We start from the raw sequence: 27,893 nt of genomic DNA, 5'->3' as shown, positions 1-27,893 counted from the left end.
AGGAGAGAAAGGCGTTCATTAAACAGGCCAAGGCAGGACTGACTCGATTCTGACATTAATTTAATTTGCATTTAATCGATGTCTTTTCAAAAAAAAAACTGCTGCACCAGTCACTCACCCTCTCCCCGGAGGGACCTGGGGGCCCATCACCACCTGACGTACCCTGAGAAACAAGAGACGGAGCGGTGACCAAAAAAAAATTGCAGTCATCATCACTGCTCTCACCAAGAACTCAAAATGGCCGCCGCAGGGTTCCATGGAACCACCACTGCTGTACCACTCCCAGCAACCTTTGGGAGGAACGGGATTTGCGGGTCTCACCTTGGCTCCTGGCTTTCCAGTTGACCCCCGCGGGCCTCGCTGACCCCTGGGCCCCTGAGACCGGAGAGAAGATCGCGCTTTTAATGTTGAAAATATGATCGTGAACAATTGCCCAAATTCTGCGGCTCTGCAGCGGTGCGTTTCAATGGGTGACAATGTTGGGAATTCAGTGTGAGCGGGAGAGAATCTGAGAGTGAGCCCATTGCTGATTGGCTGCACGATATACTGTGTGATCATGGATAGGTTGTGCCATCCTGTGCATTTGCTGATTGGCCGTACTATGTTGTGCCATCATTATGGGTAAATCATGTGACAGTAAATTTGTGGGGGAGGGGTCACAACAAGATAATACCGTTGGTCCTCTTTGTCCTCTTGGTCCAGACTTTCCAATCAAGCCCTGAAAAACAAATTACATCATGACATCATTGTATTGCATCATTAAATTGACACCATCAAATGACACTGTTTCATTAAATAATTGCATTACGTCATCACATTACAGCAGAACATATGGACACCTTTCCCTCTCATCCTGGGTGACCATGATGTGCACATTTTACACAGCAAGATGTTTGGTGTAAAATCAACTCTTTCTACTCTAACCAAGTATATCTGATCCACATGATTGGACTCATATAAACATAAACACTCTTAGAGTTAATTCAACACTGAGACAAAATACATTTTTTTGTTTACATGTTTATGATACACATGTTTATATACAATTACACCCATTCATTTGGGCTGAGCTTTAATGCTAGCCGCCCCAGCAGGGATTGGGGTCTGAACCCCATCTATGGAGCCGATGCTCTTTTGGGGTTCAGTCTCCCCCCCCCAACTCTCCTTACCCTTGTGCCCTTCTCGCCGTTGGAACCAGGGAATCCTGGGAAACCAAGGGAACCCTGGGAAGAGAGCAAGGGCAATGTCACACTTCGGGCCAGACATATGCCCTCTCATTGGTTCATATCACATCGTAAGCTTCTAAAGGGGCCTGGCTATGTTAGCTTAGCACATACCCTATAGGCAAATCAGGTGGTGAACTCTGTTTTCATAACATTCCAGCTGAAATAATCTCATTAATATTCATGAGTGGGCGTGGCCAGAGACAGCATCACTGCTAGTGAATGTCTTAAGCCTTAGTCTTAGGCACAACATGGACATTCATTTACTGAAATATAGCTCTAAACATTCCTGTTCAGACTGGAACCTACGACAGAGAGAGTGGTCGAATGCAGAAACGAACTATCTGGTTAATATACAGAATCTTTGTTATGACTGGACAAACTACGGGACAGGAAGTTCACACAGTACCTTGGGTCCTTGTCTTCCTGGATAGCCAGGCAGCCCAGGAACACCCAGTTTACCCTGAAATAGGAACACACCATCAGAAATGATCAAATACAGTTTGTATCCTCATAATTACTATGGTTACCACTTGTACAGCTAAGATGCTTTTATCTACAGCAATGGTTTATCAAGACTATCATATCAATGCACATTCCAAATTTAAATATGTTCAGAAACACTTTAAACTTTAACAGATTTAAGGGTAGCAGGGTTTGGGGGGTAGTTTTAGTTCATTTAATGCAGGTACTTACACTGTAAGTATGTAACACAAAAAATAACGTGGGATAATGTGGAATACAGATTATTCCTGGGCCATTCACAAAGCATGGAGATTCCATCACCCTGCTCCGATACCTGGACTATGCCCCACCTCCATCCCAAAACCCCAACCCCACCTGTGTTCCCACCTGTCCCCCAACCCTACCTTCTCTCCCCCCACCACCACCTTCTCTCCCCCAACCCCACCTTATCTCTCCCAACTCCACCTTTTCTTCCCCACCCCCACCGTCTCTCCCCCAACCCCACCTTATCTCTCCCAACCCCACCTTCTCTCCCCCACCCCCACCTTCTCTTCCCCAACCCCACCTTATCTCTCCCAACTCCACCTTCTCTCCCCCAACCCCACCTTATCTCTCCCAACTCCACCTTCTCTCCCCCACCCCACCTTCTCTTCCCCAACCCCACCTTATCTCTCCCAACTCCACCTTCTCTCCCCCAACCCCACCTTATCTCTCCCAACTCCACCTTCTCTCCCCAACCCCCACCATCTCTCCCCCAGCCCCACCGTCTCTCCCCCAACCCCACCTTCTCTTCCCCACCCCCACCTTCTCTCTCCCAACCCCACCTTCTCTTCCCCACCCCCACCATCTCTCCCCCAGCCCCACCTTCTCTCCGACCAGACCGAGGGGTCCCAGTTCGCCAGGGGGCCCCACACGACCCTTTGGCCCCTCGGGACCATCCTCTCCACGGGGGCCTGTCACTCCAGACTCTCCCTGGGAATCAAAGCAAAAACCATCACCACTAATCAATAATCAATAATCAGTCAACCATAATCAATAATCAATAATCAGCCAGTCATTCTGCTAATACCCAAAAATGCCTGAAACTCTCAATTAACACTAATCAATAATCATTAACCACATTAATCAATCAATCAATCAGCCTACATCCAAATACGCCAGATAATCCATATTAACACTGATAAATAATTAATAATCAACCCATCATCCAGTCAATATGGAAATATGCCTGTATATCTCAATTAACGCAGGTCAGTTAAACAATCAATGAACGGTATTCAATTATTAAATCAACCAATAAATAATAAAATGAAAGCCAAGATTGATAAATAATCAATAACCAAATGTAGTCTCATGTAGAGTGTCTCATTCAATCCTTGCAAGTCCATAATAAATAACAAAAAGCTGGAACATAAGCTCAATCAGCTCAAATCAATTATCAATAACATATCACTGCCAAATACTTCTGTCAATCACAGCTGATAATCAATAACCAATATCTCTGAGAATTTCATTCAATCAACGTTTCTCAATAATCAATAATGAATTAATTCATGCCATTAGATATAGCTCAGTGAAACTTCACTAGTGTGATAGTTTCAATTTAAATTCAATAATAGAATTTTCAAGGGAAACAAACTCAAATCCATATGTTCCAATATGAGTTCAGACGTGAGCTGTGCATGGTAACTAAATCTTATACTTGGTGAAATATTGATTAAACACACAACAAAATGTATGAATGAATACACATGAGCTAATCATCTGCAAGCCCCGCCCCCTTAAAAAAAAATCAGTCTGTCAATCATCTTACTCTGTCTCCCTTCACTCCAAAGTCACCCTTAATTCCTGGGAATCCGTCTTCACCCTGAAAGAATGACATCATCAGTGAGATCATCGCCAAGATTGGAATGACATGATCAAATTCAGATCAATGGCATCATCAATAAGATTACCACCGAGATCGGAACGGCAGCATTGATTTTACATCAATGACATCATCAATAACAGTATTATAACACACAGAGTGGAACCATCAATACAGTGAATGTTATGACAATGGCAATATTATTATTAAGGTAGTCTTAATGAGTTACTTTGTACACTGAGCAAAATGCAATTAAAATATGTTCATAGAGCAACTAGAGAATGTTTAATTACACTTTATGAGAAAATGAATAATATATTAGGCAAGGATTTTGTACAGTATTACATACTCCAATGAATACAATGTTGCCCCTAGTGGCCACAGTCAATAACTGCACTGATCGGCAATGGCCTTGTATAGGCTGAGTTTACCTATTACTTGACCTAACATCACAATCACACAGCAGAACTCACAGAATTTACACATCCACATCTTAATGAATAAAAGTGATGAAGAGGCACTTACCTTCTCTCCCTTGTGTCCTTTCAGACCACGAATACCTTGGGTTCCCTGCAATTATAGGGTCAATTAAACAATTTAATATGAATTCATGAATTAATTGTTTTTGTAGCAGAATACACACAAAACCTTCTATGGTTACACATGGGAATCTCAATATCAAGACACAAAAAAACACCACAAATGAATAATGTGAGGCAATGCTCAGAGTTATAGTTCACTGCACTTATTGTACGTCGCTTTGGATAAAAGTATCTGCCAAATAAATGTTATGTAGTGTAGTTCATAGTTTGCAGGACATAATACAAATTTTTCAATGTAAAATTCAGCTTAGAACACATCTTAAGCCATTGAAAGACTAAAATAGCCCTAGTCCATTTTCTTGTGCAGCTGTGTCTATTTAAGGTGAATAAAACAGCGGTTTTACTGTCTCCTGTAAGAGAAATTGTGGGGACTCCAGCCATTTTGGAATGTAAACAGTTCACTCCAAAATCATCTGTTCCCAAAAGGATGTATGTTTTAGTGGATGTCTTTTCTAAAAAATGGAATCTATTTTTATCTTTCTAAAACATTTAACCCTCAGTTAATCCGGAGAGGACAGATCTGTCACCCGAGGTTATCGTATGCAGTTTACAGCTGTAAACCACCCTTACAACCACTTATCAAACAAGTTCTCTCGTACTCTTTGTCTTTGGGTAAAACCCGAAGAAATGGTAAATCACTTAACTTTTCAAGTATTGTCACAAAGGCCAAGATTAAAATGAAAATGTTCATTCTCAGAAATAAAGGAGTAAAGGAGTGGAGGTACATTTTTGATTGTTGAGGAACACATTTCCCAAATGTACCCTGAAAGGTACAATAATGTTCTATTTGGGTACTAATATAAAAGCAAAAAAGGTACAAATTAATTATTAAACCCATGACTTGGGGTACAGTTTTATGTCCCTACACAGAAAACTATTCAGTGTTAATCCAAACAGAGAAACCACTTAACAGAGCGTAACTCTAACAATAGGGTCCATATGCATTCCGTAAGAACACATTTAACACTGAACATTTTACTGTGTTATAAGATACCACCCCAGTGACAGGCTTTGTACGTTTTTTAGGAACTTTTTCATACATTTTTTTTCTGAGCGAGCTGGTGATTCACAGCTGTAACAGTACACCACTTTGAACACAAACACAGTGACAATTATGATTATGGTTATGATGATGATGATGATGATGATGATGATTAATAATAATATGGCAGCGACGATCACTATTTTTGTCTTTGTCTTTTCATAGCTTACTAGTACGTATGATCCAGAAGATCAACCGTTTGGGTTCTGAGGTTCTCCACTGAAGTGCTACTGAGGACGGGAAATCACAAGAACCGGATTTAACAGCCCCTGTGGATTTTAAAGACCTTCCTCACACACCATCATACCAGTGGTAACACACCTGGTAACAAACCCCCATTATAATTACCCATAATTCAGTAGTGGAGTGTCAGAGGGAACCCGGAAACTTTACCTTAATTCCACGAGGTCCAGGATAGCCGATAGTGCCCTGAGGCCCACTGGGACCCTGTGGGGGGGGGGGGGGGGGTAGAGAGGGTCAGCAGGAGGGGAGTGCGAAAATCACACACGGAGTGACCAGAGTACAAACAGCGTGCAATGCGGTCAGCTTGGAGCCTATCCCAGGATGCACTGGGTGAGAGGCGGGAATACACCCTGGCCAGGACACCAGTCCACCGCAGGGGACACACACCATTCGCTCACACACTCGTACTTACGGGCAATTTTGAGTCTCCAATTAGCCTACCCGTGTGGGTTTGGACTGTGAAACTCACATGCAAAGTCCACACAGAAAGGCCCGGACCAGGATTTGAACCCAGGACCTGCTTGTTGTGACAGCGCCTCAGTGCTATCCACTGCTATCCCTCCCGATTTATTTTTGGTTGACAGAAAAGTGACCCACCTGATTTCCTTTGGTTCCCGCTGGACCCTCTTTTCCTGGGTGACCCTAAAACAACAGACAGGGGTCAAATGGCATATGTAACTCTGATTCCTGCACACTCTTCCTTTAGAAAAAACAAAACAAAAATACAACCAACAGAACAAATACAAGTGAAGCCAGATAATAGCTTCAGGATTAATATTCTCACACATTTTACACCAAAAAAATAAAATAAGACCAACTGCCTGACCAACATCTCAGACTGTGTCGAACTATCCACAATCAAACTATTCATGCCATAGCATATATGGGTAAATACGATATATCTCATATTTTGGAATATTAACTATCACAAGTGAATTTTTACTTATGAACAAAGAGCTAGACTACAGGGTGTCTGACAGTTTATTGGAAAAGAACTGAAAAGGGACAATGAACTGAAAATCTGATTTGGATTTTTTGATATTTTGACTAATATGGTTTATTACTGTACTATGAACAGCAAAAGTGGACAGAGGGACTTGGGAGAGACTGAGGGAAGAACTGGAAGGAGGCCTCGTAAGGTGTCATAAGCATGGAGACAGAGGCCTCATAAGGAGTCATAAGTGTGGAAACAGAGAGCTCATAAGGTGTCATAAGCATGGAGACAGAGGGCTCGTAAGGAGTCATAAGCGTAGAGACAGAGCGCTCGTAAGGTGTCATAAGCGTGGAGACAGAGGCACTTACTGGAGGGCCGTCGGCTCCTGGCATTCCCGGGAGACCTGGCTTCCCCGTGGGTCCCTGGAAAAATGCACAGACACAAAAAACAGGAGCTGAGTGACTGAGTTGTTTTTTCCGCCATCTAGTGGTGGAATGACATTACTGCATGGGAGAGGCATTGAGGAAACGAGTTGGTTTCACAGGGTCACTGTGGGTGATTAATAAGTGAGTATGAGCGTGAGCGAATGAGTCCAAAAGTGAGTGATTCAGAGAGTGTGGGAGTGTGTCAGTGAGTGAGTCAATGAGAGTGAATGAGTCAAGTAGATAAGTAAGTGAATCAGTAAGTAAATGAGTGAATGAAAATGATTTAATGAGTGAGTGAGTGAGTGAGTGAGTTAATTGCATGGGTTGGTGGGAAGTCTACTTCAAATACATTCTAACATGCAAACAAAAATATACATTGTTCTGGAAAATTGAATATAGAAATGCAAAGAAATGCGAGTGTATCTTCTTTTTTTGTCAGTTCATGGACCTCGTATTTAACTCATTTAACTTTGCGCACACCAAATTTCACCTGACGCTGACTGATCATTCCCCACAGCCCTTACCTTCTCCCCTGGTGGGCCGGTTGCTCCTTGAGGTCCTGGCATTCCCTGGAAAGAGACAAACCTCCGATGAGCCACTGCGTCTCACAGACGCATGGTACTATATCCACAACAACAACCACTATGCTCCAGTGGCACTTTGAAGTTTGTGCACATTTACAGAATGATTATAACTGGTGAATGATTGCCAGTGATCAAACACTGTTACTGTTCCCTGCTCCTTCAGATGGCCGCGATCTTTCCAGAACAATTAGGACAGATTTAGGATTTTTGCTCAGTTCGTGTCATCACAAAGATCATACCCCTCACCTGAGTTCCTGGAGTACCTTGCTGCCCAGGGGGTCCTGGCTCACCTTGAGGACCCTGAGAAAGTTGGAAGAGTGGAGTGGGGGGTCAGGGGAACACAAAAAGGTGTGGAACTTGCAGGTGAACACAAAGAGGTGCATCACTTCCAGGTGAACACAAAGAGGTGTGGAACTTCCAGGTGAACACAAAGAGGTGCACCGCTTCCAGGTGAACACAAAGACGTGCATCATTTCCAGGTGAACACAAAGATGTGCATCACTTCCAGGTGAACACAAAGAGGTGTGACAATTCAGCAGGCCTACCACGACACTGTACAGGGCTCCCGCTGCAGTGCTATAATGGTGCTAAAGTCGTTAGCAGCAACACTGATTTTTATGGGCATCATGATACGGACACTCACCAGATTTCCCTTTGGTCCATGAGGACCATCGTTTCCTCGCACGCCCTGGAGGAAGAAGGGGAGAGAGAGAGAATGAGAGAGAGAGTGAGTGACCAAGAGTGAGAGAGAGAGAGAGAGAGAGAGAGAGAGGGGGGGGGAGGGGTAATAATTAATCAGTAAATCACTGATGGCAAAAACCTTCACTCTCCTTGTTATATCACTTCCGCAGTGAGTCAAGGTGACTGACTGCATTGACTTATGATATGAATGATAACTAATTTCCATAATGCCTACATTACACCGTCATAAGCCTGGCATAACACCTGTCATAAGCGGTCATGCCAGCATATTACAGCTTGCAATAGAAGTTTTATGCATTGATATAATTCACACTGGAATCACTTTGTGGCAGTTAATTTGAAATCTGCTACGGAAAAAAAAAATGCTTGATGCATTTGTCACATCACAGTGATATGACACATGTCATGGCTTGTCATTACAGGCATTATGTCATCATCATGGCAGTATTATGGAGACTTTATGGTGTATATTACTACCAAAACTGACAACTATTTATAAAAGAAATTAATGAAAAATGACGCCACATTTCACAGTTGGAGAAAAGGCTGAAATCTTCTGCGAGGGAAGTTTTGTCCCTAATGTACTGCTTGGCGTGAGAGTGAACTAATGTAAATGACACTGTACATGACAAATAGCTGAACATGCTCTAATAATGCATATAGGAAAATACTAATTTTAACTGAACTCAGATAAAATCGTACCATTGAGGTCTGCAAAAGACAGACCTCAATGGTATGATCACAAAACAATATTAACCGAATGACCATAATCTCCACTGCGACGTTCATTTCAAGTAATCCTTAACCCATGATTCAACATTATTGCACATTACCATCAAATTACTTGGCTTTGCACCACCTAAGAATAGCGGCTTGCAGATTTTGGCACGCGGTTTGTCGTCGATGTTTACAAACTGTGTGTCAACAGCTCTCTGTATGTTTGGGGCCTGGCATATTTTTAGACAAAGTCATTTGCAGTAGCGGTGTGATCTTGCAAGGAGGTCCTGGTCTTATCTGGTCTTGTTGCCATGGCGAATGAGGCCTAAAAATATATTTTATAGGGTAACCTTTCAAGTTTATGAGAGGGGAGGAGGAGGGGGAAAGGGGAGTGTAACCAAAGACAAATACAGGACTTCGTGTTCTGTGCAAAATTGAATTGACCACCAGTGTTTCTGATGGAAGAAAAACATAATTTGGGGGAAAAGTGTTGAGTGGTAAAACACGGCAGGGTGGGGGGCAGGGAGGGGGCCACACTCACAGGGGGTCCTGGGATCCCAGTGGGGCCCTTGGGTCCCAACAGCCCACGGGGTCCCTAAAACAGTGCAGAGAAACGACAGGACAAAAAAACAACAGAGAGAGAGAGAGAGATTAATAATCAATCAGATGAGTGACAATTCAAAAGGCACAACACCACGTAAAATTTCTTAATAAGAGAGAAAGAGAGAGAGAGAGAGAGAGAGAGAGAAAGAAAGAGAGAGAGAGGGGATCAATCCGACTGGCAGAAAAGGGGGAGGGGCTTTGCAGTGCAAAACAACCACTGAGGGGAATATCTGGAGAGATGCTTCAACAAAGGTAGGCATGATGGAAGAGAGAGGACAGACAAGAATACAGACAAACAGAAAGACAGACAAACTGACAGACAGACAAACAAACTGACAGACAGACAGGCAGACAGACAGAAAGATAGACAGACAGACAAACAAACAGAAAGACAGACAGATAGACAGAAAGACAGACAAACAGAAAGACAGACAGACAAATGGACAGACAGACAGACAGACAGACAGAAAGACAGACAGACAGACAAACAAACAGAAAGACAGACAGATAGACAGAAAGACAGACAAACAGACAGGCAGACAGGCAGACAGACAGACAGACAAACAGACAGAAAGAAAGACAGACAAACAGAGAGACAAACAGACAGACAGACAGAGAGACAGACAGACAGGCAAACAAATAGACAGACAGACAGAAAGACAGAGAGACAGGCAGACAGACAGGCAGACAAACAAACAGACAGACAGACAGACGGACAAAAAGACAGACAAACAGACAGACAGGCAGACAGACAAACAAACAGAAAGACAGACAGACAAACAAACAGAAAGACAGGTAGACAGACAGACAGATGGATAGACAGAAAGACAGACAGACAGATGGATAAACGGACAGACAGATAGACGGACAGACAGCCAGACAGAAAGACAGACAGACAAACAGAAAAACAGAAAGACAGACAGACAGACAGACAGACGGATAGACAGACAGACACACAGGCAGACAGACAGACAGACAAACAGACAGACAGGCAGGCAGACCGACAGAAAGCTGGAGAGAAACACTCACGGGTTCACCTGGCAGTCCTCTGGGTCCAACCTCCCCATCGTCTCCCTGACAACAAAGAAACAGAACAAGAGCATAAACAGCAAAACAGAGAATAGCAAGAGAGAAAAAATGAAGAGAGTGAGAGAGAGAGACAGAAAAAGAAACAGCACCTTGCTACCAGTGAAACTAAGAGATATGTTCACCAAAAGACACACTGACTGACTCAGAAATCCTGGCTGACTCAGAAAGCACTGAAGGTTTATTGTTCTTTCAGTCTGGGCTTTTTTTCTTTTAAAATGAATTCTCTTTGTCATAAAAAAACATACATTTATTTTGAGCAAAAATAGCAATTAAAAAAAAAACATTCATTTTTTTGGCAGGCCTCAATTTTTTTTCCTTTTCAACACACAACATTGGTTGATTTGTTGGTGCCCGTGAAGAAAATCCAATCCAGGGCTGGGCTGATTTTTTTTTTTTTTAAATTTTGGTAAATGTAGTTGCAGTTCTGTAATAGACTGTGCTGCCTTGACTATGTTCTGCTTCACTGGATGGCCTGAGCCCTGACCCCTTCCTGTTTCCTGTTGCTCCTACCCTTTCTCCGTCCTCTCCGGTTGGACCTGGTGGTCCCATGCCTCCAGCTTCTCCCTGAAACAGGTGAGGAAAGAGAGCAGAATGATTAGCATCTTAGCAGCTTATGCTACAATTAGCCCTTTGGAATTTTGGAATGTTTTTTTTCTTCAAAATTCTAAGTCAGTGTTCTAGAATTCTATTGCTTTCAGTTACCAGTAGTGATTGTGACATCAGCATTAGAATGTTCAGTTAAGAACATTCTAATCACATATTTGTGATCTTATACCTTAAAGGGTTAAATACTAGGTTACCAATCAGTCAAGCTGAATATTAAGATACAGTCCTTATAACAGTACAATATTCAGTGTAATTTCAACTATAACATAGTTTCTATACGACCCACAAGAATAAACTCAATCAGAATAAAATGTACTCTATCAGAGTGGATTTTGACAGATGGATTTTATTTTATTTTATTTTTGAATGTACAAGCACTGAAGTATAACACCTGCCCCACCTGAGATTCGAACCCACAACCCCTTAGGTAAACAGATAGATGACATCCTGCCCTAAACCCCAACATTTACCCTTTCCCGTTCCCCTCTTCCAACCTGGAACATTGTGATAGGGTGGGATTTGCTTCCATTTACAAACTCAGTTTTCTTCCCTGTGCTGCATCACTGCCAAACAGAGAAGCTAATGGTGGGGCCTTAGTGTACTTAATTCCATTCTCTTCATTCGAACTAACTAAATAGAATATTCTATTCTACTCTATTTACTGTCTATTTGTAGTATATCGATTAATTCATTCATTTCCAACGCTATCTTTGTGTACCTACCCTGTGGCCCTTGTCACCAGGGAGACCAGGCAGCCCGTCGAACCCACGATCGCCCTAGGAGGGATGGAAAGAGAGAGAGAGAGAGAGAGAGAGAGATAGCAATGCAGGAGAGAGAGGAAGAGCACATGTTAATGGTGACAGGATATGCCATGCTCAAGGTGACGAAGAGCAGAAATTTTAAAAACAGGACGTAACCCAAACACATTTGAAAAGAGAGAAAATAATCTAGTTTACTTCAGCGTACAATTTTTCCAAATCTGGCACACGTGCACACGCACACACACACACATTTGAGCCAGACTGAAGAATTCATGCTTTTACACTACGGACAAACAGAGGGACAAACACAAGCGCGCGGCCTGGCGGGGACATCGCTGCGTGGAGTGCTAACCGCGATGGAGAATCAAACCAGGAAGTGACAGATACCTTCCCACCCGATTCACCGGGCATGCCTCTGGCACCATCAGCTCCGGCTCGACCCTACAGAGAGACACCGAGAAGAAAAGACAAATAAATACTCACGGTACAATCGACAGAAACTCTACGGCAAGCTACCTTGGAGTATGGAAATCTAGCTTCAATTTATCAGCATCGTTTTCTAATTTCCTTTTCCTTTATTGTTTTATTTCAGCCTGTCGCTGAAATATTTTTGGCAGTGTGGCCAGCACACTCCTGCTTGGCACTTAGCACTGAAGTGGGGGATTGTGTGTAATGACTCAGAGGCAGCCTGGCATGGTACCCAGGTATATTACCCGTACATCAGTCAGTTTGCACCTAGAAACTGGGACATGCTATGAGTGACACTTAGACACAGCTTCTCACACTGGCAGAACCAGAACCTGAATCAGAGCCAGAACCTGAATCAGAATCAGAATCAGAATCAGAACCTGAATCAGAATCAGAATCAGAATCAGATTCAGATTCAGATTCAGATTCAGACTCAGAATCAAAACCAGGACCAGAATCAGACTCAGAATCAGAACCAGAACCAGAACGAGAATCAGAATCAGAATCAGAATCAGAATCAGCCTCAGCCTCAGACTCAGACTCAGAATCAGCCTCAGACTCAGACTCAGACTCAGACTCAGACTCAGACTCAGACTCAGACTCAGACTCAGACTCAGAATCAGAATAAGAATAAGAATAAGAATCAGAACCAGAATCAGAACCACTTACCCTTCGGCCTGATTTTCCCGGGGGTCCAGACAATCCCTGAGGTCCCCTGGGGCCCTGTGTGGTAAAAACTGGGGTTCAGTCTCCATATACCGGAGCAACAGATTATCACAGTACACCAGCACCTCCAGCTCAACCAACATGGTCCATAAAGCTTCATGCTTTCTGTATTTATATCAGAGCGCAGTACAGACACCACACACAGGAGGTGAACGAGACACACAAGCTGAGCAAAATTCCTGTAGCTGAACATCGGTAGGGTATCCCATTGCCCCGTAGTTGAAGATTACTGTTGTGTTATCTGGTTGCACTATACTTTCATGGATTCAATGACTACAATGTGTTTTAGCTTCTTACCGCCCGGTGTCTTTATTGGTACAAGACCACACAGAACATTCCGGCTTGTCTCTGGCAACATGACACCATCCCCCTGCGACCCTGGGCCTCTTAATTGTCAATCAACGGTGTTGGGGGCGGGCCCAACAATATCATAGCTGAATAATCTCTACAGATTACACCACGTCACTAGTTTTTCCATCAAATGACCTTGGGGTATTTGTATCTGATTTTTCTGTTGTTGGTGAATTGGGGGGGGGGGGTGGATGTAAATCCTGTTTCACTGTAGCTGGACGTTAAGCAGGGGGTGTGAGCCCCTCCCCCCATCCCCCTCCCCCTACGCAGGACAAACATCCGGCCAGGTGCACCTTACCTGAGGGCCTGGGTCTCCAATATCGCCTTTCAAGCCAGAACTTCCAGGGGAACCCTGAAAATAAGAAATATCACTTAAATAACAAACGCAGTAGAGTCGCCAAAGCCAGCACTTCTGAACTGGAGTTCCACTCCGAATCCACCCTGGCCAAAGTCGGGTACGCCGCCAGACAAATTCTCTAAAAAATATATTTTTTTAATTCGAATGAATTACATGAAACTGAACAAATCCCATTCACAAAAGGCAAAATAAATGTCATTAAAATTGCATATCGCTTAATTTAAAACCCCAAAAGAACATTTAGGCCTGCTGTTCAGGGGTCACATGAAAGGCAGTACGTGGCTTGCTTTTGAGAGCGGTGTGTCGCGAGATTTGGTCAAATTTAGTGAGCAGCGAAAGGAAAACATTTGGGAAAAGCTTAACCATGCTGCTAATACAGAGGGGGAAAAAAATGCTGTTTCTCCCCACGTGAGGAAGTGATCTATTGGAAACAAGCTCCGCCTCTCCAACCTATAGAGAAATGCAGCCCAGGGTCACTCACCAAGGGCCCGGGTCTACCGGTGAATCCCATTGGTCCAGGAGGGCCTTTCAGCGCCAACTAGTGGTGGAAGACAGAACAGCAGGAAGTCAAAAGGATAGTCAAAAGTCAAAAGGAAATTCAAAATGCACATTTTTGCCAAAGCCTACATATTGTACTTTGACATTTGATGTGTTGACTCTTCTGATCTTTCAGTGTAATTGCAATTTGTGAAATTAGAAAAAGAACGAATGAATGAATAAATGACTGAATATATGAATAAATAAATAAATAAATAAATAAATAAATAAATAAATAAATAAATAAATAAATAAATAAATAAATAAATAAGACAATCAGGCAATATCCTTTGGGGATGTCTGTACTGAGTAATAATGTAATGCAGTGGTAACTGAAGTGGGGGCATGCCCCACAGAGAGACAATGGGGGGGGGGGATGCATAAAATAAATATCCTATTACCCAAGAGGGGGCTAACAGAAAAGGTTTGTGTGGGTGTGTATGTATAGTGTGGGTTCAGTCTGTACAGTGAGGGTGCAGTGCAGGTGTAGTGTGGGTGCAGTGTGTGCAGTGTGTACAGTGTTTATAGTGCACAGTGCAGTGCAGTATGTACAGGGTTTATAGTGCACAGTGCAGGTGCAGTGTGTGCAGTGTGTGTGCAGTGTGGTGCAATATGTACAGTGTTTATAGTATGCAGTGCAGGTGCAGTGTGTGCAGTGTGTGTGCAGTGCGGTGCAGTGTGTGTGCAGTGTGGGTGCAGTATGTACAGTGTTTATAGTGCGCAGTACAGGTGGAGTGTGGGTGCAGTATGTACAGTGTTTATAGTGCTCAGTGCAGGTGCAGTGTGTGCAGTGCGGGTGCAGTGTGCTGTAAGGCTTTCACGCTCTGTTACCCACCCGGGCCTGGGACAAGATAGCTTGGGCCTGAGCTTCCTGTGCAGAGACAATAGGGCCCTTATCCCCTCCACTGCTGCCAAACCGGAACTACAGGGCAAAGGAGGGAGAGAGAGAGGGGGAGGGAGGGAGAGATGGAGGTAGGGAATTTCAGTTATGAGCACTGATATATTCCATTGACAAGCCTCCAACACTCACCATTCACTCAGTTCATCTGTTTTCAAAATGATGGACAATAATAATAATAATAATAATAATAATAATAATTATTATTATTATTATTATATTGGGTCAATAGCTTGAAAATACACTGAAAATAATTATATTCAATGGTGAAAAAGTGGTATGAATAGTATACAGTACAGTGTGCTTGCAAAAGAGTAGTGAAAAATAGTTTAATGTAGCCAAAAATGAAAGAACCCTTTCAATCTATGAAAGCAACATTTCAGTTGGTGACAGCAAACATTAATCAGCAGCGAAACGAATGAACTGCATCTTTACAGGCCAGCACAGTGCTCACACAAAATCAACTCAGGAACACTGCCGCCTTGTGGCCAGTTAACTCAATTACACTACAGTACTGTAGGCATTTCACTGATGCTCGGAGGCAGAGCTACAAACACAGTTTTACAGACAGTCAGTTTACATATCTAGATGTGTAAAGCACCTCATTAGTACAAGGGCAGCACACAGCACCGCACCTGGGAATCAAATCTACAACCTCAGAATTTAAAGTTCAGTGTCCTAACTGCTAAGCTACAGTAATGTACCAACAGAACCGGTGAACTTCTCTCTCTATACAAAAAGCAGTAGTCACATGATAACTATTTAGATAGGTTAGATAGGAGTCTGAGAGACAATGCAAATATTAGTCACTTGACTGAAAAACAGCCCACTGTTTTTCTGCAAAAGTAAAAAATACATTTAAAAAATAAAAATGAAAAACCATAAAGAAAGGAATGGAAACAGGGAGAGCAAATGATGGGAACCGAGACGGGAAAAGTGATTATGAGGTAAAGAGAGAGACATAGAGCGAGAGAAAAAGAGAAAGAATTAAGCAAATGAGAGATGGTGGAATGACCTATAACACAGACGGAAGGAACGAGAGGGAGAAGGAGAGAGAAAACGTGTCAGAGTAAGAAAGATGAGTGCACACTTACAGATAGAGAGGTATGAGGGGTCTGGCCTAGATAGACAGACAGAAAAGGGGGTGTGGCCTAGGACAGGAATTGGGACGTGACTCACAGGCAGCATGACAGAGGTCCCGGGGGGACCAGGCACTCCATCGGCTCCAGGCAGTCCCGCACGACCGGGGGGTCCCTAAAAACACAAGGCACCCCCAGTCACCCCCAGTCACCCCTCCCACAGACACCGTTCTCTGTGGGCAAACACCTGGAGCCGCTCACGGAGAGCGATGTGCGGACAACTTGCGTGTTTCACATCTGAAGACATTTTCCCCATGGCAAGCAACACATTTCACAGCAAACATGAACCGTTGGCAAAGTCTTCCTTGCTACTTCTTCTAGAACTGTAATGCCTTTATGGTAAAATGATGAATGCCAGTATAGCATTGCATATGAACTGGATCTGGGCACCCAGCCAATCAGGTATTTTGTTCTCTCTTTAACAATGCTCTTAGAGCCTATGCTGTTACATGGTTCCACCTGTAGGGGGCAGCACACTCACCCTCTCGCCAGGATCACCCACAGAACCCGGGGGTCCCGAAGGGCCAGCGGGGCCAGGGAGACCCTGAAAGAGAGAGAGAGAGAGGGAGGGAGGGAGGGATGAGGAAAATAATTAAATAAATTGACCATTCTTTACAATAATTGCTTATGAATGCATCTTTTGTGCCTGTGCAACACACAGGGAGCCAATGATACACTGTTGTGTATGGACACTGATGACATCACAGACACTGACGACATCACAGACGCACTCTTTCGAACATACAGAGGAGAGATATAAAAGAGGACGGGAGAAAAGGACAGATCGGACAGACTTACTGCTGGTCCTTCCGGTCCTGGGGGTCCTTCAATCAACATGCCCTGTGAAAGAGAGGCAGAGAGGTCGGGAAACACAGGGAGGTGCAGAGGGGTTGAGTAATATGTGAGATATTAATTATACAGGCATTCTGATAACGAATAGTTGTTGCAGCAAAATACCACCCTCTAGTGGCGAAATGTTAATAATTCCCATACAGTGAGTAGTTGACACAGCGTAGCTAATTTGGATTTAACCACAGTTCTACGGATAACTGAAAACAAATGTAATTCATCCGGTGGTTAATTGATTAATAAACTTTGATCTGACTGACAGATAATTGATTGCTCAGGACTTAAATTGGTTGGTAGGTAATTGATTAATTTCACTCACAGGCTCTAGGACAGCAGGTTCTCCCTTCTCCCCTTTCAGGGCTCTCACCGATGCCTGAGGGAAACACACATGTAACCCAGAACACAGCACAGTCAATGTACACGCAACACGCATGTATCCCAGAATACAGCACAGTCAATGTACACGCAACACGCATGTAACCCAGAACACAGCACAGTCAATGTACACGCAAACGCATGTATCTCAGAACACAGCACAGTCAATGTACACGCAACACGCATGTAACCAAGAACACAGCACAGTCAATGTATACAGAACACGCATGTAACCAAGAACACAGCACAGTCAATGTACACACAACACACATGTATCCCAAAACACAGCGCAGTCAATGTACACACAACACGCATGTATTCCAGAACACAGCACAGTCAATGAACACGCAACACGCATGTATCCCAGAACACAGCACAGTCAATGTACACGCAACACGCATGTAACCCAGAACACAGCACAGTCAATGAACACGCAACACGCATGTATCCCAGAACACAGCACAGTCAATGAACACGCAACATGCATGTATCCCAGAACACAGCGCAGTCAATGAACACGCAACATGCATGTATCCCAGAACACAGCGCAGTCAATGAACACGCAACACGCATGTATCCCAGAACACAGCACAGTCAATGTACACGCAACACGCATGTCATCTACAGCACTGCTCAATCAGTCTACAGTCTACACACAGCATGCATGTAAACTACACACTGCACAATCAATCTATACACAACACACATGTAAACTGCAACACAGCACAATCAACCTGTGCATCACACACATTTAAACTACAGCACTGCGCATCCAGACACACCCAGCCTGTAACATAAAACAGTCAACATTATCACACAGTCATACTACAGACCTTCATCTGTCATCTTGTATACAAACTTAATATCTCCAACAGTCATGTCACTGTTTAAGAACTAAATACACAGCTCCAGCTCCTACCAGTGTGAGACACACAGGAAAAACACAAAATGGCGTCGCAGTCTCGGGCATTTTACCCTGCACAAATAACAGAAAAAAAGTTGTCCAATTGGCAACAATGCTGGCACGTGACCCTTGACTTACAGAAACAGGAAATGACTTCACAGACGTGTCCAAGGAAACACATCAGCCAAACCCGTTTCAAGATCGCACAGCGAATGCTTCGGTGGTCTTCTGTTGCGTTGTGTTGCTGTGTTTTATTTACGTGAGCGTCACAGATGCACACACACACACACACACACACAACATACCCACAGTTTGGAATCCTGTCCCAGGTCAAAACGCATGCACATAACATGTGATGTGGAAATCAGCCAACAGGATTCCACTGATGTCAGACATACACACGGAGGCCTCATGTCTTCCGTACAAACTATAAGCTCCAGTGCTCACTTTAACTAAAGGCAATTTGCTGTCTAATACTTACATCCAAAAGCTGGTCCAAGGGAACGCAATGCAACCTGTGACATTTGCAACATAAGACCTTGAGCCAAAATGTCTGACAATGTAATGGTTAGTTTGCTCACTGTGTAATACTCACTATGGCGAGTATATACATGTCTGTATGTTTGCTATTCATTTAGACTTCATATTCTTTGCCTAATGACCCACCACGGAGGCAAAAAAGCATGAAGTTTAATTAAATGAGAATACAAAGTAAGTGAGAAAAATTATACACAAGAATGCTTGCAATCGGTAACAGCGATGTAGAGGCAGACGTTAGAGGAGAAACATGGTTTATACACGCAGGTAACAAGAATGGTTTATACACACACTTTGATGACGAGAGACCCAAGGCCAAATATGTCTCTTCCAGGAGGCCTACCATCCAGCAGACTGTAGAGGTGTCTTTACCTTTACCTTCCCAATAGCTGGACAAACACTTAACTCGTGCTGAAACTTAGCTATCTTAGCTCCAGATAGAATGTGCCACATTGATACCTAACACGTGGTCATGTCCAGTGTATTTATGTTTATTTAAAAAATGTAACTGGAAGCCCAAATATTTAAGAACCTTCCTAAAAAAACTTATACAATATATCCCAAAACAGATGCTATAAATGTATTTGTTGCTACATAGAAAAACCTTTTCAACAGAAGGTCCTGTGCGCTTTAATGTTGTAGACAATGCACAGTATAGAGCTTATCCACAGTGTGTATGAGAATCAATGGCCCGCTGTCAACGATCAAATGATTTTTCCTTTTCATATAAATGTTTATGAATACAAGAAAACACAAAAAGAATGGGATCATGAGAGGGACATTCAGCCCACCTTGTCTGTTCATTTGGTCTTCTGCACATCGGACTTTCCTTGCAATCTATTTGAAGTCTGACCATTAGAACAAGTCTTGTTGCCCTTCTCTGTGCTTTACCAAGTGACTCTATGCCCGTTCCACTCCTTCTGTTTCACCTTCACCTGTGATATCTCTCTACTTTCTGATGACTTTGGTTTGGATGCTAGTCTGTGTTTTGGATGTCAGGGAGCATGGTCAGGTTCTCACATTTGAGAGTGCCCCCCCCCCCAAATTAAACCAGATCTATGGCCTAATTTCCAGTAACAGAAGAGTGAGGTTTCTTGGACACCCATATTGAGGCGGAGCTACAATGAGCTGTCAATCACTGCCTTGTTTGGACCAATCGAAAGGTTTTGCTCTTCACAGTGAGACAGATGACGATTGGTTCAAATCGGTGCATCGCCGACATCAGATAGTAGCCCTGCCAACGTATTCGGATTCACGAGTGAGCCTTCATGAACCTCAACCTCGCTTGAGTATTTTGCAGGAGGACCAGCATGCACCTGTGGCTGGCATCCAAAACAGAACACAGACCGCATACCGCAAAAATCACGTTTCAACTGCAGGCGAGCGTCTCCCTCCCGATTGAAACATTGATTTTATTTGAGAGGATGGGAGGAGGGAAGGGGGGAATTTTAAAAAATGTGACCGAGTGACTTACGCCTCCCTGGTCAATGACAGCAGACAGGGCGGGGCCCATGTGACTATCGGGGAAGCCGGCCTCGCTGTCGGGAAGCGGCTCGCTGTAGTCCTTGTAGGAATAGTCGTATTCCTTCAAGCCCACGTCCCCGGTGACGTACTCCTCTGCGAAGGACTCGTCCGGAGCCCCGCCCACTTCTCCCGCCTTGGTCAAACCCACCTCCTCTACCGCGGACTCCTCCACCTGCTCAGAACCAAGGAGCAGAGGAAAACCGAGGAGGAGAGGAGGAGGAAGAGGTAGAGGAGGAGGAGGAGGAGGAGGAGGACAGCGATAGGAAAGCAAGAAAGGGTAAAAAAAAAACAGGGAAGAGGAAAGGAGGAGGCATGGGGCGATAGAGCGATGGCGAGAGGCAAAAAATAGAGGGAAAGAAAAGAGGAAGCATTGTTTTGGAAGTGTGGTTGTTAAAAGAGAGGGGGGGAAGTAGCAACAGATGACAGTGACAAAAATGAACAAAGAGAAAAGAGGAAGGGAATGGAGGTCAGGAAGGAGGCAAAGAGTCAGTCCGGTGTGAATCTTACCTCTTGGGTACTAACAGTGACACTGAGGAGATAACAGTGACACCCAGTGGACACTAATGAAACTGCACCAATCGGATAAGCAGTTTTTTTTCCCAACCATGTCTAAGCCCAGACTTGAGGATGGCACTGGAAATAACCACGGTAGGTGGTTATTTACCGATAAGGCTTTGGGTGGCGACTGTTACTCTGTCACAGAGTCCTTCTTATCCTCCTTCTGCGACTGGTCTGCCTGTCCACAGGGGCTTCATTAATTCTTTCCATCAAAGCAAAGTGCTTCACCAATCACTTGTGTGTGTGTGAGTGTATTGTGTGTATGTGTGTGTGTGTCTCTGTGCGTGCGTGTGTGTGTGTGCGTATTTGTGTGCGCGTGCGTATCTGTGTGTGTCTGTGTGTGTGTGTAGTGTGTGAGGTGCTATGTGTATTTCATTACATGTTAATAAGCCTACTTTTTTGTAAGGAAACAATATCCAGAACAATGTTGCAAACATGTTGTTGCTTTGGTACCCTAACTTCATGTCAGTCTGTAAATGGAGTGGATCCATATTGATATCACAGCATATATTTGAATAAGGGGACCATCTACAGCAGAGGAAAGAGCTGCAGTATAACACTGCATTTTCTCTCAGAACCCTGCTCTGGATAACTGTAAAACAATGTTCTAGAACTCCACTGATTTCAATCAATCACCAGTAGTGGTGGTTACATCAGAATTAGAATGCTCAGATAAGGACATTCTAATCACATATGATCGTGATTTTATGCAGTTAAATCCGTGAAAGCATCTCCCGGCTGTTCTTGCAGGGGGGAAATGTACAATGTAATGTAATGTAATGTAATGGAAATACACATTTCCAGGGTGCAGTAGCCAGACCTGGCCATACACACACACAGCACAAACACACATCCAAGCTCGTGACGTGGCCCTTTGCTTTGGGGAAATAGAAACGCCTAAATGAGCACTGTTTTCATTCGTAACTTACCAAACGCTCGTTTTAAACACAGGCCTACAGGACTTGGCTGATATGCTCATTTTTCTTAACTTGAGGGAACACAAGACCCGCACCTTATTGAAATAGCAAACCATGAAATGGTTAGCAAAACAAAAGCACATCACTTACAGATAACCCTGAGTCCAAACGATTTTGTTCACAGCTCACCCCAGAAAGTAATTTAATTATGTCACTAAATTGTCAAACCATACACATATATATATATATATATATATGAAATCTTACCTTAAATCCAGAAGTTTAATAAAATTATGAAATAACCTATTACTTCAATCATAACTCCTGCGGTGTGTGTAGGAATGATAAAATGAAATTTGCAGTAAACAGTTAACATGTTTGTGCGAAATTCGCTATGAATTCTCATTGTCTCTCAGACGAAGGCATAGCATAATGCGTGATGGTGATGGTGATGATGATGATGCTAAGTGTTACCACTACTGCATTTATTAATTAACGTTATATCCAGATTAGGTGTTTATTCCACATTGTGAGGAATTTAATTCATTTCTCAGATCTTCTGGAAATGGAGAGGGGAAATACAACACAAGTTCTGGAAGTTGTGTTGCAGATACACTGCAAAATATAATTTTCTCAACTTGTTTGGATGTTTTCCTTGGGATATTAGTGCTAAAACAAGACTGCATGGTATTCATTTTCTCTCAAAGTGTTTTCTTATTGTGAGGAAAAGCACGAAACCCTCCTTATGTTTACGTAAAATTAACTGTAATAGTTCGTTCCTGCCACAATATTTGTGTCATTCTTGTTTTAAGAGATGTATTTGAACGAAGACAGCACTCTTGAAAACAAGAACAGGAGAAAATATTCTGGCAAAGAAAAAAAACTATAGTTACATAAGAACATTTGTTTTGTAATAAGAGAACATAAGAAAAAATGTATCTCATGTAGTCTTGTTTCAAAATTTCAGGGGGAAAATTATTTTTTTTGCAATGTATTCATGTCATGGCAATGGGAGATAGTTAATAACTGATCAAAAAATAATAACAAGGAAAAAAACAGACTACCCACGTCACTCAATGATTACAGAGGCTGATTTTACCTAGTTGACCTAATTTTGCCTTTAATTAAACAAGTAAAATGTGTTCGGGTATTTTCCATTTAAAGGTAACCTATGAACAACCCACCAATCACAGGTAGATTGATTGATTGTTCAAGGCCTTTTCTCTGATTGGTCCCGTGTAAGGTTACCTGGGGCGTGGCTGGCTCACGTCCAATCACCTCACTCTCTGGGTGGAACTTCTCCTCCTCTAAGGTGTAATAATAATCCGCCTCTGTGGGGGTGGGGCCAGCCTCACTTTGGGCCGGATCTATGTCCTGATAGGTCAGGGCCGAGGAGAGGTGGGCGGGGTCAAGGTGGAGGCAGGCAGATTTGAGGGAGAAAGAGCGGTTAGTTTAAAGCAAGTCAGGATTATTGTTATTAATAACGTTATAGGCAAAGAGGTGAAACAGAATATATACAGAGAATAAATATTATATTATTATTATTATTTTTTTAATTTTTGCCAGTTAAGAGCTGGTGCTTTTCCACCAGTTTATGAACAGAGAAATTAAGCTGGTATCAAAAACCTTTTTTAAGGTGAAATTGAGGATTTTCACAAGGTTGTTAGCTCCAGCTACAATTCCTTTGCTCTGTGGCAGTTCTGACTGTGGAAAAACGCACGCATTTGGAATTGAAAGTTCAATTCGGTGTTTTTTTTTGCGTGTAAGTTCGTTTTTTTTGTGTTTAGTTTTTTAAATTTTTATTATTAAAGCCACAATGCCATGATTTGAATGACAGGGAGGTCAAGCTGGCTCTTCCGACTTTTATTTGATTAATATTGTTTTTCGAAAGGTCGCTTGCACTGCCCATTACAGCTAGAATGATGAACGGGTCGACGACCATCATCGTTACCCTTCATAAATATTGGTCGGAGGCGACAAGTACATGTTTGGTTTCGTGTCTTCTGTTAAGCACCGAGGAACTTAACCGAAGGCAGCGAAGAAGCGATTGATGTAACAACCAGACAGGCAGACAAATAGACGACAGCCTCACAGAATTAAGTTCTACTCGCCTTTGATGATTACCTCAACGTAAGTCGAAGCGAATCAGAGACGGGAGGGGACACATGAACATACTCACCTTTCGCTCCTCATTCTATTGCGCACTGCGCTTACGGGCGCAGAGTCAGTTAAACATTTGCAAGGCCACCAGGCGATGAAATAAATAAATTACAGGTGGACATTTCGGAGCGGGACCCGCATTGCGTTTTAGTCAGACACTTGAACGCGCAAAATGCAAGGCTTTGCGCGCACGATGACGGCGGATTCATAACTGTCTGTCCCGCAGGCCGAGTATCGTCCCATTCTGTGAGACTGCCGTGCTCATATTTATGACAAATATGATCAACATGAGAGATATTTAAGAGGACAGAAAAAAAGAAACAATGTAAAGGACAGTCAGTGTGGAAGTATCGTTGACCGTTGTGACCGTTGAGTTTTTTTCTTTGAATGCAGTTTTCTTTTCCTACTGTCACGAAATGAAGCGAAGGGGAAGAAACGCGCATGCACGTACTGTACTTTGGATTTGGTTTTTCATGCTGAATCCACTGCTCGGCCTCAGAAGTCCTTGCACCATTCAATCTATTCTAAGTTAGGAGAGACGCTAAAACATTTTCCAGCTTCAGAAGATAAAAAAAGGGGAAGACTGTGAGAAACAGAGTGCGGCTGCGTAGAGGCAGTGTAGACGCGGCGCTCGTGACCGTCTGTCACACCGCTATATCATAGCATTTCTCAGCATAAAGAATGTATGATATATTAAAGGGTGGATGTGATCCAGATATGTACGTGCCAACATTGGTTCCGAGCACCTCCTCACAATCCAGGTTTTTTTTCCCCACTGTAGAAGATTTATTATTTATTTTTTCACTTGAGCTTATAATTATTTTTGTCCGCCCGCGTTTCCACACGAGCCTCTGAACAGCTGCAATAGTTGCTAAGCGAAACCAAAATAGAGTGGTCCAAAAAAACAAAACAAACAAACAAACAAAAAACCCACAATGGCGCCTCTAGTGAACCCGAACTCGTAGAATTCTCAGAGTTCTCATCTTTTAATTATTTTTTTTTTTTGGACCGTGACAAAAAAATATCCACAATTAACTCCTGGAAATTTGAGTGATGCCTCAAAGTTCGTGTCAGAACTGTCAATGCACTGTCTCAGTTGTACTTTTTAAAATTCAGAAACCCCAGGAAACCAGGGACGGAACGGAAATGGAATAAAAGAGCCAAGGCTAACTGTGCGCCCACAGTTTGACGAGCGCTCGGGAGTGGGCTATGGCGGAAAACCTGGATGGAGAGTGGTCCTGTAAGCAGAACAGCTGGCTGAAGAGGCAGGCGTCGGGCAGCCACCCCCGGGCCCTTCGTTTGTACCTGTTGATAACCGTTTCCCGGCGACTTCTTCGGTTTTGCCGGCGCAGGTACGGAGACAATGGTGCCGCTGATGACAGACTTGCCGAAGGGGGGCAGGTTTTTGCTCACGAAAGCGGACTTGATCACGGATTTGGTCACCGATTGGCTCGCGGATTTGGTCGCCGATTGGCTCACGGATTTGGTCACCGATTGGCTCACGGATTTGGTCGCTGATTGGGTCATGGATTTGGTCACCGATTGGCTCACGGACTTGGAATCCGACTTGGCTGTTGCTTTGCCAACCGATGCCTTGCTCTCTACGGGCATTTTAGGCTTTTCTACTTTGGCGACTATGGCAGGCTTTTTGGGAGCTGGCGTCGGGGTCGGTGCTGGGGTGGGAGCTTGCGTTGGCGCTGCCGTCGGTGCTGACGTCACCTCTTTCTTAAGCACGTCCTTGAGGGAGGGGATTTTTTTAGAGACTTTGGCGGTTGCCACGGGAACCGGCGGGACGGTGGCGGCTGGGAGGGGCGCCGGGGTCGCTGCCGGGATGGGGGCAGCGGTCGCCGCCGGGGTGGGCGCTTTCTTAGGCTTTTTGGTAGCTTTGGCGGTTGCCGCGGGAACCGGCGCCACGGTTACCGCCGGGGCTGGGGCGGCAGTCGCGGGTAGTGCTGGGGCTGTCGTTGCCGCCACTGGGGTCACCCCGGGTTTCTTTGGCGCCTCCTTCTCTATCTTGCCGCCCTTTTTCTGATCGCCAATTTTGGCGGCTGCAGTTTTGCTGTCACCGTTTTTTCCATTGGCGGCTTTCTGTTCGCCGTTTTTGCCACTGACTGGTTTTGGGTCTCCGGTTTTCACAACTACAGGTTTCTGAGCGGCGGTTTTGCCGTTGGTTGGTTTAGGATCACCATTTTTGGCAACCAGTGGTTTTTTAACTTCGGTTTTGCCATTGGTCGGTTTTGTTTCACCGTTTTTAACAACTAGGGGTTTTTTAACTTCGGTTTTGCCATTGGTTGGTTTCGGTTCACCGTTTTTAACAACTAGGGGTGTTTTAGCTTCAGTTTTGCCGTTGGCCGGTTTCGGTTCTTTTTTGACAACGATAGTTTTTTTAGCTTCAGTTTTGCCATTGGCTGGTTTTGGCTCTTTTTTGACAACTGAAGGTTTTTTAACTTCGGTTTTCCCATTGGCCGGCTTTGGATCACCGTTTTTGACAACTAGGGGTTTTTTAGCCTCGGCTTTGCCATTGGCCGGTTTCACGTCACCATTTTTTCCATTGGTGCTTTTCTCATTGCTGTTCGTGGCAGCGGCGGCGGCAGCGGCGGGCTTGGATTTGGGTGTTGGCTTTGCCGTTGGCTTGGCCACCGCTGGTTTGGCCTTAGCCACGATGGGCTCTGGAGTTTCAGTTTTTTCACTGGCAGCTTTGCTCTTCTGCTGTATGTGTTTTTTTGTGGTGTTGTGTAGCAGTTTGTAAATTGCAAGGATGGAAAAAGTGTGGTGGGAGAGAGAAAGAGAGAGTGAGAGGGTGATAGAAAGGGAGGGTGATGGAGAGAGAGGGAGAAATGAGGAATTGGGAGGTTTTAAAGTGGTTGGGGATGGAGAGATGGAGGGAGAGACAAAGACATGGGTGGATGTTTATGACACACAGTGACATTGAGATGGCTTAGGCTTGGTATTAATTTTTCAGTTCACTCTGGCATTACTGGATACAACACACTTCTACATTTCGCTTTATTTAGTTATCAGAACAACAGTGAAAGCGGAGCAGCCCTGGGGCCATGCTTGCGGCTTAGAGGCATTAGAATTTGGAGTGTCCCGAGGTGGAATAATTTATTTCCAAAACCAAGCTCATTATTGTCTGGAATAGTTCCGGAATTGCGATGGGAATTTCTGTAGGCTTTGCCGCATGCCCGCTGCCCGTGTTGCCATGGCGAAGCTCTGCTGCTCTCTCCAGTAATGCCATCCTCTTTATTATTCATTATTATTATTATTATGATGATTATTATTAATTTTTAAAAAGCAGCAAATGCTTGTTTATTAAAACCCAGTAAGCCCGCGAGTTTGGCGGTAACGCCTGGTGCCCCGGGGCCCAAAACTGATGCCAGTGACACTACTGTACAACCAGGTGTGCACTGAGCTGTCCAGCTGCACCGTGAGGAAGAGAGACATGCTTAGACTGAGCTCTGAGACAGAGAGACACACTTAGACTGAGCCCTGAGACAGAGAGACACACTTAGACTGAGCTCTGAGACAGAGAGACACACTTAGACTGAGCTCTGAGACAGAGAGACACACTTAGACTGAGCTCTGAGACAGAGAGACACACTTAGACTGAGCTCTGAGACAGAGAGACACACTTAGACTGAGCTCTGAGACAGAGAGACACACTTAGACTGAGCTCTGAGACAGAGAGACACACTTAGACTGAGCTCTGAGACAGAGAGACACACTTAG

General features: G+C 43.9%; 1 protein-coding gene across 5 annotated transcripts in view; it reads right to left on the bottom strand.

Moving 5' to 3' along the window:
• Window positions 1-27,893, bottom strand: part of col11a2 (collagen, type XI, alpha 2) — a 64,207-nt gene that overhangs the window by 15,970 nt on the left and 20,344 nt on the right. Inside the window, exons 6-35 of one of the 5 annotated variants that reach the window (XM_035428206.1) lie at window positions 25,470-26,873; window positions 23,253-23,378; window positions 20,480-20,701; window positions 17,509-17,562; window positions 17,139-17,180; window positions 16,822-16,884; window positions 16,381-16,455; window positions 15,139-15,225; window positions 14,248-14,304; window positions 13,707-13,760; window positions 13,001-13,054; window positions 12,251-12,304; window positions 11,825-11,878; window positions 11,007-11,060; window positions 10,437-10,481; window positions 9,346-9,399; window positions 8,029-8,073; window positions 7,632-7,685; window positions 7,326-7,370; window positions 6,745-6,798; window positions 6,040-6,084; window positions 5,593-5,646; window positions 4,081-4,125; window positions 3,502-3,555; window positions 2,553-2,660; window positions 1,633-1,686; window positions 1,170-1,223; window positions 674-718; window positions 322-375; window positions 119-163 (exon numbers count right to left, since the gene is read on the bottom strand). In XM_035428206.1, the coding sequence (XP_035284097.1) occupies window positions 119-163; window positions 322-375; window positions 674-718; window positions 1,170-1,223; window positions 1,633-1,686; window positions 2,553-2,660; window positions 3,502-3,555; window positions 4,081-4,125; window positions 5,593-5,646; window positions 6,040-6,084; window positions 6,745-6,798; window positions 7,326-7,370; window positions 7,632-7,685; window positions 8,029-8,073; window positions 9,346-9,399; window positions 10,437-10,481; window positions 11,007-11,060; window positions 11,825-11,878; window positions 12,251-12,304; window positions 13,001-13,054; window positions 13,707-13,760; window positions 14,248-14,304; window positions 15,139-15,225; window positions 16,381-16,455; window positions 16,822-16,884; window positions 17,139-17,180; window positions 17,509-17,562; window positions 20,480-20,701; window positions 23,253-23,378; window positions 25,470-26,873 (3,255 nt within the window). Of the gene's footprint in view, window positions 1-118; window positions 164-321; window positions 376-673; window positions 719-1,169; window positions 1,224-1,632; window positions 1,687-2,552; window positions 2,661-3,501; window positions 3,556-4,080; window positions 4,126-5,592; window positions 5,647-6,039; window positions 6,085-6,744; window positions 6,799-7,325; window positions 7,371-7,631; window positions 7,686-8,028; window positions 8,074-9,345; window positions 9,400-10,436; window positions 10,482-11,006; window positions 11,061-11,824; window positions 11,879-12,250; window positions 12,305-13,000; window positions 13,055-13,706; window positions 13,761-14,247; window positions 14,305-15,138; window positions 15,226-16,380; window positions 16,456-16,821; window positions 16,885-17,138; window positions 17,181-17,508; window positions 17,563-20,479; window positions 20,702-23,252; window positions 23,379-24,615; window positions 24,784-25,469; window positions 26,874-27,893 lie in introns of those variants that run through there. The other 4 variants (XM_035428207.1, XM_035428210.1, XM_035428208.1 and 1 more) reach the window with 4 other exon arrangements.

Source organism: Anguilla anguilla, chromosome 8, assembly GCF_013347855.1.
Source record: "Anguilla anguilla isolate fAngAng1 chromosome 8, fAngAng1.pri, whole genome shotgun sequence".
Taxonomy (NCBI): domain Eukaryota; kingdom Metazoa; phylum Chordata; class Actinopteri; order Anguilliformes; family Anguillidae; genus Anguilla; species Anguilla anguilla.
This window is presented reverse-complemented; position numbering and strand designations above follow the sequence as displayed.